The sequence below is a fragment of the Chelonia mydas genome, chromosome 10, assembly GCF_015237465.2.
Source record: "Chelonia mydas isolate rCheMyd1 chromosome 10, rCheMyd1.pri.v2, whole genome shotgun sequence".
Lineage (NCBI taxonomy): Eukaryota > Metazoa > Chordata > Testudines > Cheloniidae > Chelonia > Chelonia mydas.
This window is the reverse complement of record NC_051250.2, coordinates 35,967,228-35,983,712: the sequence shown is the minus strand read 5'-3', so window position 1 is coordinate 35,983,712 and position 16,485 is coordinate 35,967,228. Positions and strand designations below refer to the sequence as shown.

The following is a 16,485-nucleotide window of genomic DNA, read 5'->3' as shown; positions in this document are numbered from 1 at the left end:
GCTGCTCTTGTCAACCCCAATAGTAGGGGCCTTAGCAAAGTGAAGTTCACTTGCCTGCAGACACGATGGCATGAACAGAAAATCCCTGGGAATTGTGGTCCTACCATAGTTAATCCTAAGGGATTTATCATGTGAGGAAATCCAGGGTATTTTAATTCTGACCTCAGATTCTGGGAGGGCAATAGAGTGAGTGTGAATTCACCCCTGGGCTACTACTACATACAAAGACTCTACCCCACTCTTTTCCTAGAAGCCAGAGAGGTATTCAGTGCTTCTCTTTGTTTCAATCTTTAAAAAAAAAAAAAAAGAACAGTGAATTCAGTGCGGGCAAGAAGTGCCAGACTAGCTGGCCTAGAGGCCGAGTTGTTTACAGCACTGACAAAGGGCTTGGAAATCCTCAAAGGATGCCTTACAAATACAGCACAAGCTACTGCAATGCAAACTTCCTACCCATTGCCCTACCACTGAGACTCACCTTAATCTGGGTGATCGCCTCTAGGACTGAGGGGTGTTGGGTTTCCATGCCTCGTTCAGTTTTTGGCCTCTCTGTTGAGGATACCACCAAGAGAGACTGTCTTGTGATGGGGGTATCTGCTAACAGGGAACTACCAGGCTACACAGCGATTCACTCCTGAGCTACCTGCAAGGATCTGCCGCCGCTGGGGAAGGCGTGGGAAATACAGCCCTTGGATCTCTCTGACAATACCCTGCAATATCCTCGGTTTCCTCAGCCAAAGCCACTGTGTTTGGTAGCCATGCCTGATGAGAGCCGTCTACACTTCACGCCAACACCAAACTCAAAAAAATGACAATTTCCCTCAATAAACAACACAAAGACAAGAGAAGCAGGAGGAGGGCTCACCATGCTCCTCAAAGCACAGCACCCGACAAGATCCAATTCTCCTCCTCCTCGGGACTGTAGGCACGGATGAGCCTCAAAGGCCTTTTCCTTTCAAATAAAGGAGAGCAGGGAAAAGCACCTGTGAGCGAAAGTGGAGCCCACTGGGCAGGAAATGAAAGCCAGCCCCTTGCCCATCACCTGGTAAATCAATACAGCATGCACCATGGCTTAGAACCCTGTCGATGCAATTGTGACAATGAGCCAGCAAACAGGGCAGCCCCTGACCATCACAAAGCAGATACCCCAATGGAGTATCCCACACGCAGCCAGGGAGCTGGTGGGGAGCAGGACTTCCAGCTCAGTCAGAGCCAGGTTCTTTTTGTGCTCTGCAGGAGGTCAGACTAGAGGATGACAATAGCCCCTTCTGGCCTTGGAATCTATTAATTGGTGTGGCTGGAATGCATTAAACACTTGGGATGACCATGACTACTGTTGTATACAGTGGCTTAAAACTGTTTTAGCCCCAATGCTTAGTACCAGGATTATGTAACATGGGACCCTGGGTTCCCTCTATGCCTACTGTACCTCCCCAACCCCTTCTCCACTGGATAGCTCATTCTTAAGCAACACTGGTAGAGCCTAAACCTGAGTCACAACACCAGGATCTCAGATGCTTCCCAGAAATAGAAATGGGAGCAACTGCATCATGTGGCAGAGGCGTTTCAGGATGATTTTTAATACAAAAAGAATGAAAGTCAGCAATTAAACATTAAAAACTGGATAGAAGTAGCAGCACTGAAAACTCAATCAAGTTTTGATGAGACTTTACTAAGAAGTCCCAGGTGTGCCATCACAGAAAAATCAAAACCATCTCCTATCATCTGATGTTTTAGTGTTTCTTGAAACAGATGGAGCAGAGCACAGATGAGATGAGAAATCACTCCACCTACCCCTGAAATGCAGCCACTGCTGAGGTAGGACATAGGAGCTGTTAACTTCACACAGCAACACAACACAACAATTTGGAATAGAACATGAAGACAATACCATGTAGTTTGTAGGTAGATGGAATATAATTGCTGAACCTTGATTGGAATTTGAGCCTAACACCAGCCATAGCTATTTTTGCAAAATAGTTAAAGACATCACAATCAATCAATCTCTAGTTGTCAGGACATTCACTTCTAATTTGAAAGATGGCACTGTCAGCTGTGAGTGCCCCCTAGCACCACACTGGGGCACTGGTTCTGGGCTGATGCAGAACCTACCTAATAAATCACCACCACCTTTTCCTGCAGCTGGATTTCCTCTGAAGTTCCCCATTCAAGCACTCCCCCAGGCAGCATGTCCCTTCTATACCACTTAGATCCATTGAGATCACAACCCACAGCAATATGCTTTTTGGATATTAAGCAGTTCAGAAAGGAAATAATGAGAAAAAATACCTGGCCAAATCCCAATACACTCCTGGATGGACAATGCTAATCAGCTATGTTGGCTTGCCACACAGGGGGGAGGGATAGCTCAGTGGTTTGAGCATTGGCCTGCTAAACCCAGGGTTGTGAGTTCAATCCTTGAGGGGGCCGTTTAGGGATCTGGGGCAAAAACTGGGGATTGGTCCTGCTTTGAGCTGGGGGGTTGGACTAGATGACCTCCTGAGGTCCCTTCCAACCCTGATAGTCTATGAGTCTATGATTCAAGCTTTAAGGGCCTGATCCTGCTTCCTTTGAAATCAAAGGAAAAAATCCCACTGACTTCAATGGGCAGGATCAAACCCTAAAACATAATGCAGGAGTGAGAGGAGACAATGGAACTGACAGTTAGTGGTTGCAAGAGAATGCAACTGACAGTTGATGCATCCGATGAAGTGAGCTGTAGCTCACGAAAGCTCATGCTCAGATAAATTGGTTAGTCTCTAAGGTGCCACAAGTACTACTTTTCTTTTTGCGAATACAGACTGACACGGCTGTTACTCTGAAACCAGTTAGTGGCACTGGCACCCATTATGTCTCACCAGAGATGTGTGCACCAGATAAGAGTTCTTCCATTCTGTCTAGTGTTATGGAGCATTTCTTGACCTTGCCACAGACCGGGTGAGGGAAGAAGAATGTGCCCTTCCCATCAGAACAATTGGCGGGGGAGTGGGACAAGATTTTCACAAGTAGGTGTCCCGTGTCTGATATTGCTAGCTCTTCTATAGCACTTCTCAGCAGGAGATCTCAATGCGCTTTACAATCTTTAATGTATTTATCCTCACGACCCCTCTATGAGACAGGGCAGAGCTATTATCCCCACTGTACGGATGGGGAATGGAGGCAAAGAAAGGCTAAGTGACTTGCCCAAGGTCACACAGCAAAGCTGTGGCAGAGCCTAGGATTGATCCCAGATCTCACAATCTGGACTAATGCCCTAAGCACTAAATCTGAATCTTTAAATCAGATGTAGGTTTCAATGAGAGTTTTGAAAATTAGCCTGCTCGTACAGGTACCTAAGTAGGATTCATTTTCATTCTTGCCAGTCTTCTTAAGAAAAAAGGTGTACAAAAAACCACTGCTCTAGAGGAAGCCCTACAGAACAAGGAGCAAAGGTGCTCGTGGTACGAAAAGAACTTGCTTTTGTTTTCAAAACAAGCAATCTGAGCTAATTTTAAAGGGGAAAAAAAATTTCAATTGGAAAAAACCTAACAGCAGGTTCCAGAGGGTGTAATAAAAAAGAATGAATGCACCCAGGATGTGCCATGAGGCCTCAGACCATGGCCCATCTGGACTGTGTTCTGCCTCTGGCATTTGCCACCACCTGCTATGCTACAGAGCCAGAACCATCAGTGAGAAGGCAGGAAGGAACAGATGGTCAAGGGCACTGGCGTCTGTCACATCAGAAACCCAGGCCACCCTGTTGTGAGGCACTTCAATGTTTTCATAGTCAAGAGCTCCAGAGCGCTACCCGCTTGTCATGAGCCAGGAAGAGCAAGACCCAAGGGCAGAGGAATCTCTATCCCAGAGACTCTTAAAGGAGTTTGCTTAATATTCCATGCCCACGTCTGGCCCAGTATCACAGTCCTACTGCACTTATTACTCACACTGCTAATGCAGAAGGCACTATACTTTGTTTTGGGTAAACGGATCTGAAAAACGAAAGGTGCCTCTGATACAGGAAAAGCCTCTGATATTTCCATATCAGTCTCTTCATAATCACCTCTCCTTCACTCACACTCTGATATGTGCACAAAGCCAGAGGTGGGAAAGCTTGTATGGCTTAAAGAACAAAGAAGTCGGCAGAGTAAAGAGATTCCATTTCTTACCCCACAGCAGAACGGTCTCCCTCTAAACATGTCTTTACAGTTACTGCTAAGATACCGTGCGCTGTTTATGCTGGTGCCTACAGTAGCTGGTTTCAGCCGGTTCCTACCTCTAAAACAGCACAACCCAGAGACTTGGTTTATTGCTTGTGGTTCACAGCACTGGGATTTTAACAGGCATCCATAAAAATTCACTGCAGGCTTCCACTTTTATCGCTGTATGAAAAAGCAACAACCCATAGTTAAAGTCAGAATTGTCATCCCACAAGATGAAAGAGAAATCACATTTTACTGCCCATCCAAACACAGGGACACACGTAAGGCAGCAGTGATGTGCACACACAACTGGGAGGGAAAAAATCCTCTGCTGGGATCTCTGAGGAATGCTTCCAAACCAGGGTGACTGTGGATGGCCCCAAGGAAATGAGGTTATAAAAGCAGTTCCCAAGAAAACATGCTTATCTGTGGAAGAACAGAAGCAAGATCAGGTCTGTCACCAGACAGAGCAGCTCTTCCTCTTGGGTAGAGGGGAAGAAAAGTTACCAAGCCCCCTGCTGCAACAAAAGATTCTGAAAACCACCAAGGGTGAAACAACAGAAGTCACACAATTATCACAGGTGCGGAGCACCGCTCTGCTCTCTCTAGCTCACTGTTTCTCGGCGCACGGCAACCCCTTTCCAGTCCTCACATTCGTTCCCATGCCCACATCAGCTCCAGCTTCAGCAGTGTTGAGTTTCACTGCAGGGTCACCTGAGCCCCTCATTACAACCCTGAGGCCAGTAATGAGGTGGGGAGACGGCTGTATTAATGTCCATATCGGGTGTCTCTCAGAAAGAAAAGCAGCAAACCCATTAAACTTTAAACGGAAAACTTCCACTAACTGCCTCACGACCTGGCTGGTGCTGCTCCTGTGTCTTCTTTTAATCACTCTCCGAGGACTCCCTCCTAGGCAAAGTGTTACACTCTGCCCCCTGACCCCCATGATGCGGATGGGTGCAGACCAGCTGCCACCCATGTCAAGTCAGAAGCAAAGCTAATGCATGTGGTTTGGGGTTTGGTTTACTTGTGGGGGGAGGTGGAAATAGGTTGCTTTCTCTCTGTTGGCCTTCGTTTTCAAATGACAACAGCAGACCCCAGCTTTCCACCCTACCTCCAAGCCCCCTTTGAGATGAAGTTAATTTATTGCTTATGGAAGTGAGTAAATAACATTGAAACTGGAATAGCAGAGACAGGTCACGTGCAAGCTCCATGCACGCAACCAGCCAATGTAGCCAATGTAGCTTCAACTTCACCTGGGGATCCCAGTTCCCAGCTCCACATAGCTCTGCCAATGCACCACACAGCTGAATGCCCAACACTATGACAGTCCCGGACATGCACCTAGACCTGTCAAGATGCCTCTAGACTGGCCTGCAGCACTGCCTCCTTTTCCAGGGATCTGGCCTCCTATACAGCTCTGCCAGTGTTCTTCCCTCCTAACCCCATCCTCCTGCTCTTCCAGTCCCCTCCGACCCACTCCCAGCTGCATCCTCTGCTATTTCAGTGCTAGGACCATGCACAGCTCTGCTAACCCACCCATAGGTGTTTCTATCTTCCTGGTACCTCTTCATCCTGTCTGTTCTGACCTGCTGCCCCTGCCGTTATTCCAAGCCTGGATCCTTTTTTAAGCAGATACTATCACAAGGCCAAACTGCATGTTGAGGATTAAAGACTGGGATGAGAACACAAGCCCGTTTTTATTTGAGGCCTAAAAAAGAAAATCAGGATTTGAATGGCAGCTTCTGGAGGTGACAACACAGCATGTTACCACACTGCATTACGCAGCCTAAGCAGGAGCGGTCTCTGATGAGAGCTTTTCTTTTAATGGTGGGGATTTAAAAACCTGACAAACAAGACAAATCGGTTTTGTGGCGTCATTTTGCCAAACTCCAGACAATGCTAGTGCCATTTGTTTGACCAGGCTTGGGAGCCAAACTATTTAACATGTTTTGAATAAAAATAACCATCCAGCATGTCACTGTTTTTGAGAATGTGTGCATGTGCGCAGGTAACCTTCAAGATAAACGACAAGAATTGGGGGGCGAGGGGGCAGCCCCTCCCATCAGGTACTCACAAACTGCCTCCTGAGCTTGGTTTTGACGCGATCAGCCTTTGTCTCCGACTGGTGGAGAGAGTAGCTGAGGGAGCTCAGATGGTTGTCCATAGACAGGCTTTTCCTCATGTAGAAAGAGCGCGTCCGGAAGTGGCTGAATGGGGCCTCATCCATGGCAGTGCAGAGCTGGGGCCGGGGAGCGGTATCCCCGGGAGGCTCCACACAATCGTCTTCCAGCTGCCAGGCCTCCCCTGTAGGAAGGGAGACAGAAATCCAGCATTAGAAGGGGGCAGGAAGCTGGAAGGCGTGGAGCTCAGTTCCCTTCACAGCTAATTCTCTCCCTTCCTCACGAAAGTGCTGTAAAAGATAGCAAGATTTGAGGGCAAGGGCAGAGCACAGATGGGGCACTCATTGGGTTGGGATGGAACCTCAGGACCACGGCTGATCCAGTGGGACGCTTTAAGAGTAAGACAAAGTTAGTAATCATTCTAAATACACCCAACCTTATGGACTTCGGGTGAAATCCAGCCCAGTACGGAAGAGCCCAGTACAGAGGAGCTCTCTGCTTATGTCCCGCTCAGGGTAAGGGGCACATGGGCCTTGCCTTGGCGCGCCGCACAGGGTGAATCTCCCCCTATGTCATTTGTTGCTGCACGTCAGGTGACCAGCTCCCCATAAATCAGAAGCGTTCCGTGTATGGTGCTTTGGAGGATGCTGCTCGCTTTCAGCCACCAAGGAACCAGACCAAAAGAAAAAAAAAAAAGCCACTGCCAAATCAGAGATAGAAAAAACAGGCCATTCTACCCACCCTGCAGGCAGTGAAGGACTGTTCCCTGCAGCATGTTTACTAGGGCTTTGTGCACTGTATTCTCTAACAAAAGGAGCGGAGGTATGGTCTTGTACTTAAAGCACTAGACTGGGACTTGAGAGACCTGGCTCTGACTGTGACACCTTGGGCAAGTCACTTAGCCTCTGTATGCCTCAGATAATACCGTATTAGAGAGACAAGGTGGGTGACGTAAAAGCTTCTAGTGGACCAACTTCTGTTGGCGAGAGAGAGAGAAGTTTTTGAGCCAAGATACTCCAACCATCACAGCAAAACGCAAGGTGGAACAGATTGTTTAGCATAAGTAGTTAGCACATATTGGAAGGGACAACTGAAGGTCTGTCAACACCTCTGCAGTCCATAGCCCAAAAAGAGGGGGTTAGTTGGTTACAGATTGTTGTAATAAGCCAGAAATCCAGTGTCTCTTTCAGTCCATGATTTTTAGTGTCTAGCACAGTAATGAATTTAACTACTTAAAATTAAACAATGTGTTCCACCTTGCATTTTGCTGTGATGCTGGGAGCACATTTCCCAGACCTGAATAAGAGCTTGGTATGGCTGGAATGCTTGTGAAAGATGGGACATGGTAAAAAAAGAGAGAGCCTCCCATAGAGAAAAACAAATTTGGAAAACAAAAAAGAGTAGATACTTTTTAATAGGCTTGTCTATTTCAGTGCAACAATAAAGGAAGTAAGAAACATGCTGTTAAATGCCTTTATAACATCACTGTTCTGTTACGCTGTAAGCAGTTTGGCTATCACATATATTTTCTTGCCAAATTTGTCTTTTTACATTTGGCAAACAGTGATTTTTCTCTGCTTCCCATCCCCCCTGTTTTTCCCAACCCAAGCCATAATCATTTACTTCTTAATAATAATTAAAAAATAAAACTTGCTCAATTCCAATAAAAATGAAGTTGTCAATTATTAGGCATTAAATATAAACAGGAGTTTTGCAGAATTCTTCTCCATCAGAAATTCTCTCCTCCTGTTAGTCATCCCTATTGCAAAGATCGTTCGTATTCCTCCCCCTTTTGGAGACTCCAAAGCCTTAGACCAACAGCGCTCTTGAGCTTATAAAGGTCAGGCATAAGGGCAAATTGCTTACAATTCTACCAGAAGATGAGACCCTGAGGTGAAAAGGAGCCACAAAACAGCAACAAAGTGGACTGTTGTTTACACAGGTATTTCTCCACTTGGCCTTTGCTGCATGCCCTGTGTAAGGGACAGCAGCCAGCTGCATGTCTCAGAGCAGCCTTGGGATGGAGCTTTATATGAAGCTAGCAGCATGAGAGAGAGGATATGCTGTCTAAAATCCATTGCTGCCCAAACTGTGTCCAGCTATTCTGGCGTCTATTGTAACAACCAAGCCTGTTCCCTAAGCCCCTTGTCTTGTTTAAAGCAGAAAGAGAGTGCTCACTGTGCAGAGTCCTCCCACTGAATTAGAGCACACAACCAGAAATCAACTGGAAGAAGGGATGTTTGTGGGGGGAGGGGAGGTTAAAATATTAACAATGAAACAAGCTGAAAAGCAATACATTCCATTTTTACCCCCATTTTAAATTTAATAAGCTACTGCTGCTCCTCTCCAAATGTCAACTCATACAACACAGGAACTTCTGTTTGAAAGCTGTGATTATTCAACGCATAAACACATCAATCCAAGCCCAGATTCAGACTGCCACTGTATGATAATATTGTTCTGGGAGAGAAGCAGGAAATGGCATGACAAAACAACCAAGCTGAGGATGCAAAAAAGAAAAGCCTCCTTTTTTAAGGCAGACCCCAACAATTTCAACTTACCACCCGAGCCATGCACAGAAAGGAGAGCTAGCCTGGGTCTCCTTGCATGGCTACCTGTCCTTTTCAAACACATATGGGGAGGCCAGGCGAGCGGTATGACAAGTGGCACACTGCTGTCAGGCACACTCCGCACTCCTCTCCACACCTCCGCTCATGAATCACTCATCACCTGCAGCTCCCTTTTAGCCAAGTTCTGTGCCCCTAAAGTAAGCTTGCAGCACACCCTGCTATTCAATTCCTTTGCCCCCAGAGCAGCTTTACCCTGACTGCTGGTGCCCGCTGCTTCAGAGTACTTCAATTTAAAGTGATTGAATCTGGTTACCTACAACCTTTGTTAATTTCAGGGAATCTAACTCTGCTGTAAAGAAGAAACGGGATGATTGCAAAAAAATGGGGCGCCAAGATCCTCTGAAATTTGTCTATTTTGGAGAAAGTCCTCTGTTCTCATGTTCCAAAGAGCAGGGAAATGGGATTAAATGACATGGATTTACTGAGCCTGATTTTGGGTTAATTTACACCAGTTTTACATAGTATTTTCTCCACTTGGCCTTTGCTACATGCCCTGTGTAAGGGACAGCAGGCAGCTGCATGTCCTAGAGCAGCCTTGGGATGGATTTGCGACTTCCCTCCCTGTTCCCCTCATTCTCCTGGGGGAAGTGATCTGTGTTACCATTTTATGGAGTAAAAATTATTTCCCACCTAGCCAAGGTTCCACCACTCAGAGGCACATACACCAGGCATACAGCCCCTCCTCTCACCCTACCCTTCAGCCAAGATGTGGACTCACAGGGATTGGGTGGGGAAGATCTTACTCTGCTGTCCCCATTGAGCTCAATCATGTGGAGGGCAGGAGGGGCTGATGGCCCCAAGTATGATCCCATCTGAGACTGTAGGTCAGAGGTGGGCAAACTATGGCCCACAGGCCACATCCAGCCTGTGGGACCGTCCTGCCCAGCCCTTGAGCTCCCGGCTGGGGAGACTAGTCCCCGGCCCCTCCACTGCTGTTCCCCCTCCCCTGCAGCCTCAGCTCGCTGCGCCGCCCGCGCTCTGGCCCGTCGCTCCTGCCGGGCAGCACGGCGGCGTGGCTGGCTCTGGCCAGGCAGCAGGGCTGCGAGCTCCTGTTGCTCTGAGCGGTATGGTAAGGGGGCAGGGTGCGGGGGGGCATTGGATAGGCGTAGGAGTCCCAGGGTGCCTGTCAGGGGGTGGGGGTGTGGATAGGGGTCAGGGCAGTCAGGGGTCAGGGAGGGTCGAATAGAGGGTGGGGTCCCGGGCGGTGGGTCCCGGGAAGGAGCAGTCAAGGGACAAGGAGCAGGGGGGTTGGATGGGTCGGCGGTTCCGAGGGGGGCAGTCAGGGGGCTAGAAGTGGGAGGGGGTGGATAGGGGGCGGGGGCCAGGCTGTTTGGGGAGGCACAACTTTCCCTACCCGGCCCTCCATACAGTTTCGCAACCCCGATGAGGCCCTCGGGCCAAAAATTTTGCCCACCCTTGCTCTAGGTACACGCTAGAGCAGCTAGCCCCTCCCACCACTCACCCCACAGCAGCTGCACTTTTATTTATAGTTTGTACAGTTACTGTGCTGGAAACAATACCTCCAGCTCCAGTGTAGACAGACCCTGAGGCACCAAAGTACATGGACAGGTTCTCAATAGAGCTCAGCACAATGTGAGCCCAGCATGGAATGGGGGGAGGCAGGGAAAGAGCTAACAAATGGCTACAGCCCCCTCCCAGTGTAAGGCAGGGGGAACTGTAGAGCTTGGAAGCATAAATCCCTCTTGATGTGGGACAGAGGGACTTGGCGGGGGGGTTAGACATACAACATGGAAACAGATGTTTCTGGGGCAGGACAGAGCTGACAGGGTTTAGGGACAGTCCCCTCCCATGGCAGAACCAAGGAAAGACAAGACCAAAATCAATTTCCCTCCAAAGACACAGAGACAAGAAGTAAGGACAAGGAAGCCATGGTAGGCCCAAGAGAAAGGAGACTCATTCCCCAGAGACAAGCAGGTTACTGGGAGTGTGAAATCTCACAGAGTGCTACAGAATGTGATGCCAGGGGTATAATCTTTTGGACTAAGCTGGAGTTACCACGACCCCCTGTTCTAACAGCAACTGTTTGCCCATGTCTGCATCCTGCTATATTCCAGTCCTCATGGCCATGAGGAATTTCCCAACTAGCCCAATAGCCGGGGAGAGCACAGCTCCATCAAGGGTTCCACGGATAGACAGGAGGAGTGAGCCCAGTGCCTGTCACAGCTCTCTCTCGCTCCCCTAGACAATGCCTCATTGGATGAAACTTTACAAATTAATGGAAAGGATATTGAACAAAACTGGATCCCTACAAAGCCCAATGCTGTCTCGGCAGGAAAGTCAGCTGCCACCCAGGCCACATTAAAACAGGAAGTTGCTTTTCAACAACAAGAAGGCTCACTTGCCATTTCTCTGCATTGAGACAATTCTGCAGATCTGTCTGGCCTGCAGTCTTGGGTTAACTTGTTCACTTTTTGGTGGAACCAGGTGCCCTACTCCATTTTCCCTCCTTGAGGCCCTCTGCAGGGCACCAACTGTCTCCAGCCAAGACTGTCCAAGACCTCCCATGGAGCCAGACATCACTCCCACAGAGCTCTCGGCATGTCCTGGGCACTTCCCCTCCTTCAGCCCAGGCACTCGCTCCAAAAGCTGGAATCACTGGCAGTTTGAGGGTGAAGGGCTGAGGAATACACTGGCTGGCCAAAGAAGGATGGAGCATCCTCTTGGATTAGGAAGTGATACTGTCCTGCCATCTCTCTGGGAGATTCTTCCCAGCCAGTGAGAACTAGGGGCTTCCTGACAAGCCAACCCACCAGACTGATTTTTTGCATGCTGCGAGACACTTCTGGTGCCTGCTTCAGCAAGCCAGTTATCTGGGGCAAGTCTTTTCTAGGCGACTTCAAACTGATCGGCTGATAACACAAGCAAGACAAAATGGTCTAAATCATTAAAGCTGGTGGAGTTAGGCGGAGAGTCAGAGCTCTTGAGCTCTGTTCCCATTTCTGGAGATGACGCAGTGCGATCTTGGACAGGCCACTTAAAGCTCTCAATGTGTTAATTTCCCCATCTATAAAAAGATAATACTAGCCTACCTACAGGAGTGCTTTACTGTGAGGTTCAGTTCAGTGCATTAAAGTTTGCAGAGCGCTCTGATATCAGTGGATAAAAGGAGCTCTAAGGGCTAATTTATTAACTGTTAACCTTGCCAAATAGCAATTCAGGCTGGAGTTGGCTCCAGATTAGCGTACCAAGAATCCAGTCACCACAAAGGGAAGTTTCTCTCTTTTTTTTTCCCCCCATCCATCACTATTGTACCTTTCTGGGCTCAATGGGTACCTAATTAGCCATTTCCCACTGGGTGCCACAAAGGCAAAAAAGCAATCTGACCAGAATACTACAGCTCTCAATACATTGACTAAAGGGATTTGCTATAGAATATCTCTGTTCTATTTTATATGAAGTATGAAAGCTCATGCCATCACCAGAGGAACTGAGCACCTTCCAACAGTTCATACAGTGACCTGACTAACCTTTGTCCTGTACGGTACGTCCTCTCTTATCCCTTCCTCAGGGTAGCAATACCATGTGCAGTGGAGAATTTGTTTTGGTAGGGTTTGGTTTTGGGCTGTTTTTTTAATGTCCCTGCTGCTCTGTGTTTATGTCAGTGAAGACAGGTGGAAGAAGTGCACCTGGCGGTTTGAGAAGAAGGTGGTGAGGTTTGTGATGGTCGTTCATGCCTGAGTTTGTTCCACGGCCTCAGATTGGCTTCCAAGAAAGCTCCAGCAGCTTTATTTTGTGTAGAAAGTTCCACTGGACCTGAGGTGAAGCTGTCAGCCACGGTCCTCACACTGGAGTTTTAGAGGAGGTTTTACATAGATGGTCTTTGAAGATAAAATCTCTCTCGTGCACAAATGACTCCTGCTAGATACTTCACTGCCCAACAAAGACTGTTTATCCAGCTAAACCACAAGAAGTCTGTGCATGTGAACAAATGCCAGTTGGTGACTGATGAAGTCCTGAGGACTAGCAGAGCATAGCCAAATACTCTCAATTCCAGTCTGTTTTTAGCTACTTTATTTTCCACCTAGGGGCACTGACCTCATGAGGATCATTCCCCACCATCAACCCTTAGCTGAGGAGAGGGCAGCCTATGCCCTCTCCCAGGTCTTCGTCCAGGCACCACCATCCCAGAGAGAACGTACAGATTTGAGGGCCTCAGAGGAAGACGCGGGTGCTCATGACAGAAGTCAGTATGGGAGGACAGCCTAAACATGGACATTGATATCATGAGCCATTGAGCCCCAGTTCCTGTATACTCAGAAGAACCAGTCCAAGGGAATGGTGCCATTTATGAGCTTCTGTTTGCACACAACAATCTAGGGAATTAGCAATGCCAGTGAGACAAACACAGAGTTCAGTGCATAAAAACTGAACCAGGGCTTGAGGAAAGATTCCATTGTCAGTTTGCAGAGGTCTGGCAGTGGGAATTATACATTTTAGAAATGTAAGCATGCTGTGGGAGGGAACAGTTTTCTCTGGGTTGCATTTAGGGCTGGACTGGCGACACTGGAAAAGCAAAGGCCCTGTCTACAATAAAGTTTTTATCAAATTCTCCCACCATTGTTGTTGCCGCTGTGCAACTCCACCAGCATTAGCAATGGTGGGAGCACTAATATACACTAACTATCACTAAGCCTGCAGGGTCTGAGCCGGGTTAGACAATACAGTAGCCACTGCATTTTAGGGCTCTCACCGCTGCTAGCAGGTGGAGCTGCAGCAGGATTAGGTCAATGGTGGGAGAATGTGGCAAAATTCTCAGGATAGACAAAGGCCAAGGTGCATTCCAAACCTGGCAGATGTTTGCAACAGCAAATTCTGTAGTGCCATCTCAGCCTAGGATTGATGGGAGAGGCTTGTTTCTCTGCCAAGGCTGCTACCGAAGACGCTAATTAGTTCCAGCCACAGTGATGTTTGTTATGCTGTAGACATTTAGTTCACTATGAATGGGGCTGCCACCACATTTCATTTTGCAAGGCCAAAGACTCATCAGATGGTGGTGACTTTTGCTTTGGTCCCTTCTGACCCAGGCTGTAGCTGATGCAGTGACCCAGAGGCAAAAGGCTCTGTATGCCCCATTACTAAGTCACTGAGCCTCTCATTTGGTTTTCAGACTTTTCAGTGCATTTCTACCACCAACATGCTAAGGGGAGGGGAAGTTGTCTTAATAGGTTGAAAGGAACGCTAAGGAATAGACAAAGCAACAAGGGTGACTATGATTTTTAGTGTGATAAAACCCATGGTGGCTGGTTTCTTAAAAAGGCTTATTTGGAAGGGTTTTGGGAAGAATGTTTGTTAGGATTTTAAAAACCTCCTCAAGACAGAAACATGCAAACACAAGAAATGCAGACCCACCAAAATGTACTGAAACTCACCAGCAGAGGGCACTGTGCACCCTTTCTGACAGTCTGAGGCAGAGTGGTTCTTGTACTGCTTCTGCTCCGGCATCTCCTCCCTGTACAATTTTGAATCCAAGAGAGGAACCCTGCTGAGGACAGGGGACTGAGGAATGCTGGGAAGGGTCCTTGACTTTCCCAGGAGAGGCCTCTGCAGTTTTCTATCCAGCGATCTAAAAAACAAAAACAAACTAGGAAACAAAATCCACGTGTACGGACTTTTCAGCACGTGAGTGGAGCAACGTCACATCTCAGTCGGATACTCCAGTGCAACCATTAGTGCCACTGGAACTGACAATCACCAGGTGTGTTTGTTCCCCCCCATTCAGCTCCGCAACCCAATATCTTAGCCAAGTATCTTCCTCTTCCTCTCCCTATCAGTGGGTTTTAATTAAAGGCTATAACTTGGGATGTAAATCACAATTAACGTTAAGGAAAATAGTGGTTATAAATTCTAGCGCATACCACCACCACACACACTCCAATTTACAGGATAATCAAAACTAACCAAATACATAAACAAAGGGTTTGGGATTAGAGATGTGTGAACTGGTTTGGGGCAAAGGACTCATCCAAAACCAGCTTCTGAAATCTCAGAGAGACCCCTAAAAATTTTGGAGGCTGAAAAAATTGGGGAGGAGAGATGGGAACTTATGGTTTGTTTTAACCATCTCCCCCCACATCTCTACATTTCCTTGTTTCATCCAACAGCAAATGTCTCACGGGATAGTGTTCTTGCAGTGTTCCTAGCCCAATCAATACCAAGACACCGCAGAAATCTCACTGAAAGACTCTAGACCCAACCCTTCCCCCCCATCCCCACCCCGAAAAGACCATAGAAGTTTGCATGGATTTCAGATGAGCATCCACATTTGTACATTCTTACTCAGACAAAAGCTCCAGACCCACAGAGGTTTGCCCATCACCGCTATATACATTTTTTTTTTCCTTTTTGCAAATGCGACTGCAGTCCCTGATTTGTGCTGGCGTTAGATGTAATTTATGGGCAAACACCACCACCATGGCCAGAGGGGAGCTGCAAAATGCTACATTAAATTCTGCGGGATATTAATTTATCAGGCACTGGGAGCAGAGTACCAGGCATAGGTAGCACTGAGCCTGGTCTGGAGTCAAGAGAAATCTTTCCATTGACTTCTGTGGGCTTAGAATCAGCCCCTAGCGTACAAGTCTTTTCCCGGAGAGGCCGGAGTGCAAATGTGGCTTAGGACAGAAGTGAAATTAATTCAATCTGCATGTAGTTCACAGTGCGTGTTTGTCTGTTTTACAAAACCACCACTGGCGACTTTGCAATGGAGATGCCGCTAAATGCAGAGCACAGCTGAGGTGCACAGACAGAGCTGTAGTTTTGTACAGCAGCAGCCTGCCTGTTCTAAACCGCATCTTTGACACTTTGCTCACCTTCACACTGAAACGTAACACATTCCAAAAGTCAGAATGTTAATTCTACGTTTTCTTTCATGAAACACCTCTCTCTGTAACACACTTTGCCGATACAAAAGGTTTGCAGATTACATACTGCTCTGCTAAATGAAGAGGTTCTGTCCTGGTATTTTAGATTTTAAAACATTCAATAGTTTTGCATTTACATCTCAGCACTTTTAAATGCACCAGTTTGTGGCTTGGGATTCAACCACAGAGAGATGTTAGTGTTTGAGATGCTCACAGCTAGGTGTGCCCGTAACACCACCAGGAGATGAATTGCACTTTGGGTGGAGGAGAGAGAATTCTCACCCTGGAGGAGCAATTTTTCATGTGCCCAGTTGAGGGCAATGAGTTATACAGAAGGAAATGATGAACAAAGGTTATATTCAGCAACCAGGGACTTATTTTTGTTTTAAATGTGGACAACAAAACTAAATTCCAAGGAATACCCTGCTTTGTGGACTCACCATCCCCCATACAGCTCTGCCAGCCTTACTAATAACTGTCCATTAACAGTGCTTGGTACTAGGAAATCACAGCTATGTAAGACAGGCTAGGATGCTGAGGGTTATCAGCCATGCCACATCCCATTAGTGCAGATGGCTGATGAGGGTGCAAAGTGCAAGTAGACAAGCCAGAGTCAACTCTATTACAGCCTACAAATAGCTGCTGTTTGGCTTTTTGGTTGAGGGAAGAGTGTTCA

At 47.4% G+C, this 16,485-nt stretch overlaps 1 protein-coding gene across 3 annotated transcripts in view; it reads right to left on the bottom strand.

Moving 5' to 3' along the window:
• LOC102939986 (ankyrin repeat and fibronectin type-III domain-containing protein 1) overlaps positions 1–16,485 on the bottom strand; it is a 562,352-nt gene that overhangs the window by 375,913 nt on the left and 169,954 nt on the right. For all 3 annotated transcript variants that reach the window (XM_043524023.1, XM_043524024.1, XM_043524025.1), the window contains 2 exons: positions 14,319–14,512; positions 6,253–6,482 (listed from right to left, as the gene is read on the bottom strand). In XM_043524023.1, coding sequence (XP_043379958.1) covers positions 6,253–6,482; positions 14,319–14,512 — 424 coding nt within the window. The remainder of the gene's footprint in view (positions 1–6,252; positions 6,483–14,318; positions 14,513–16,485) is intronic.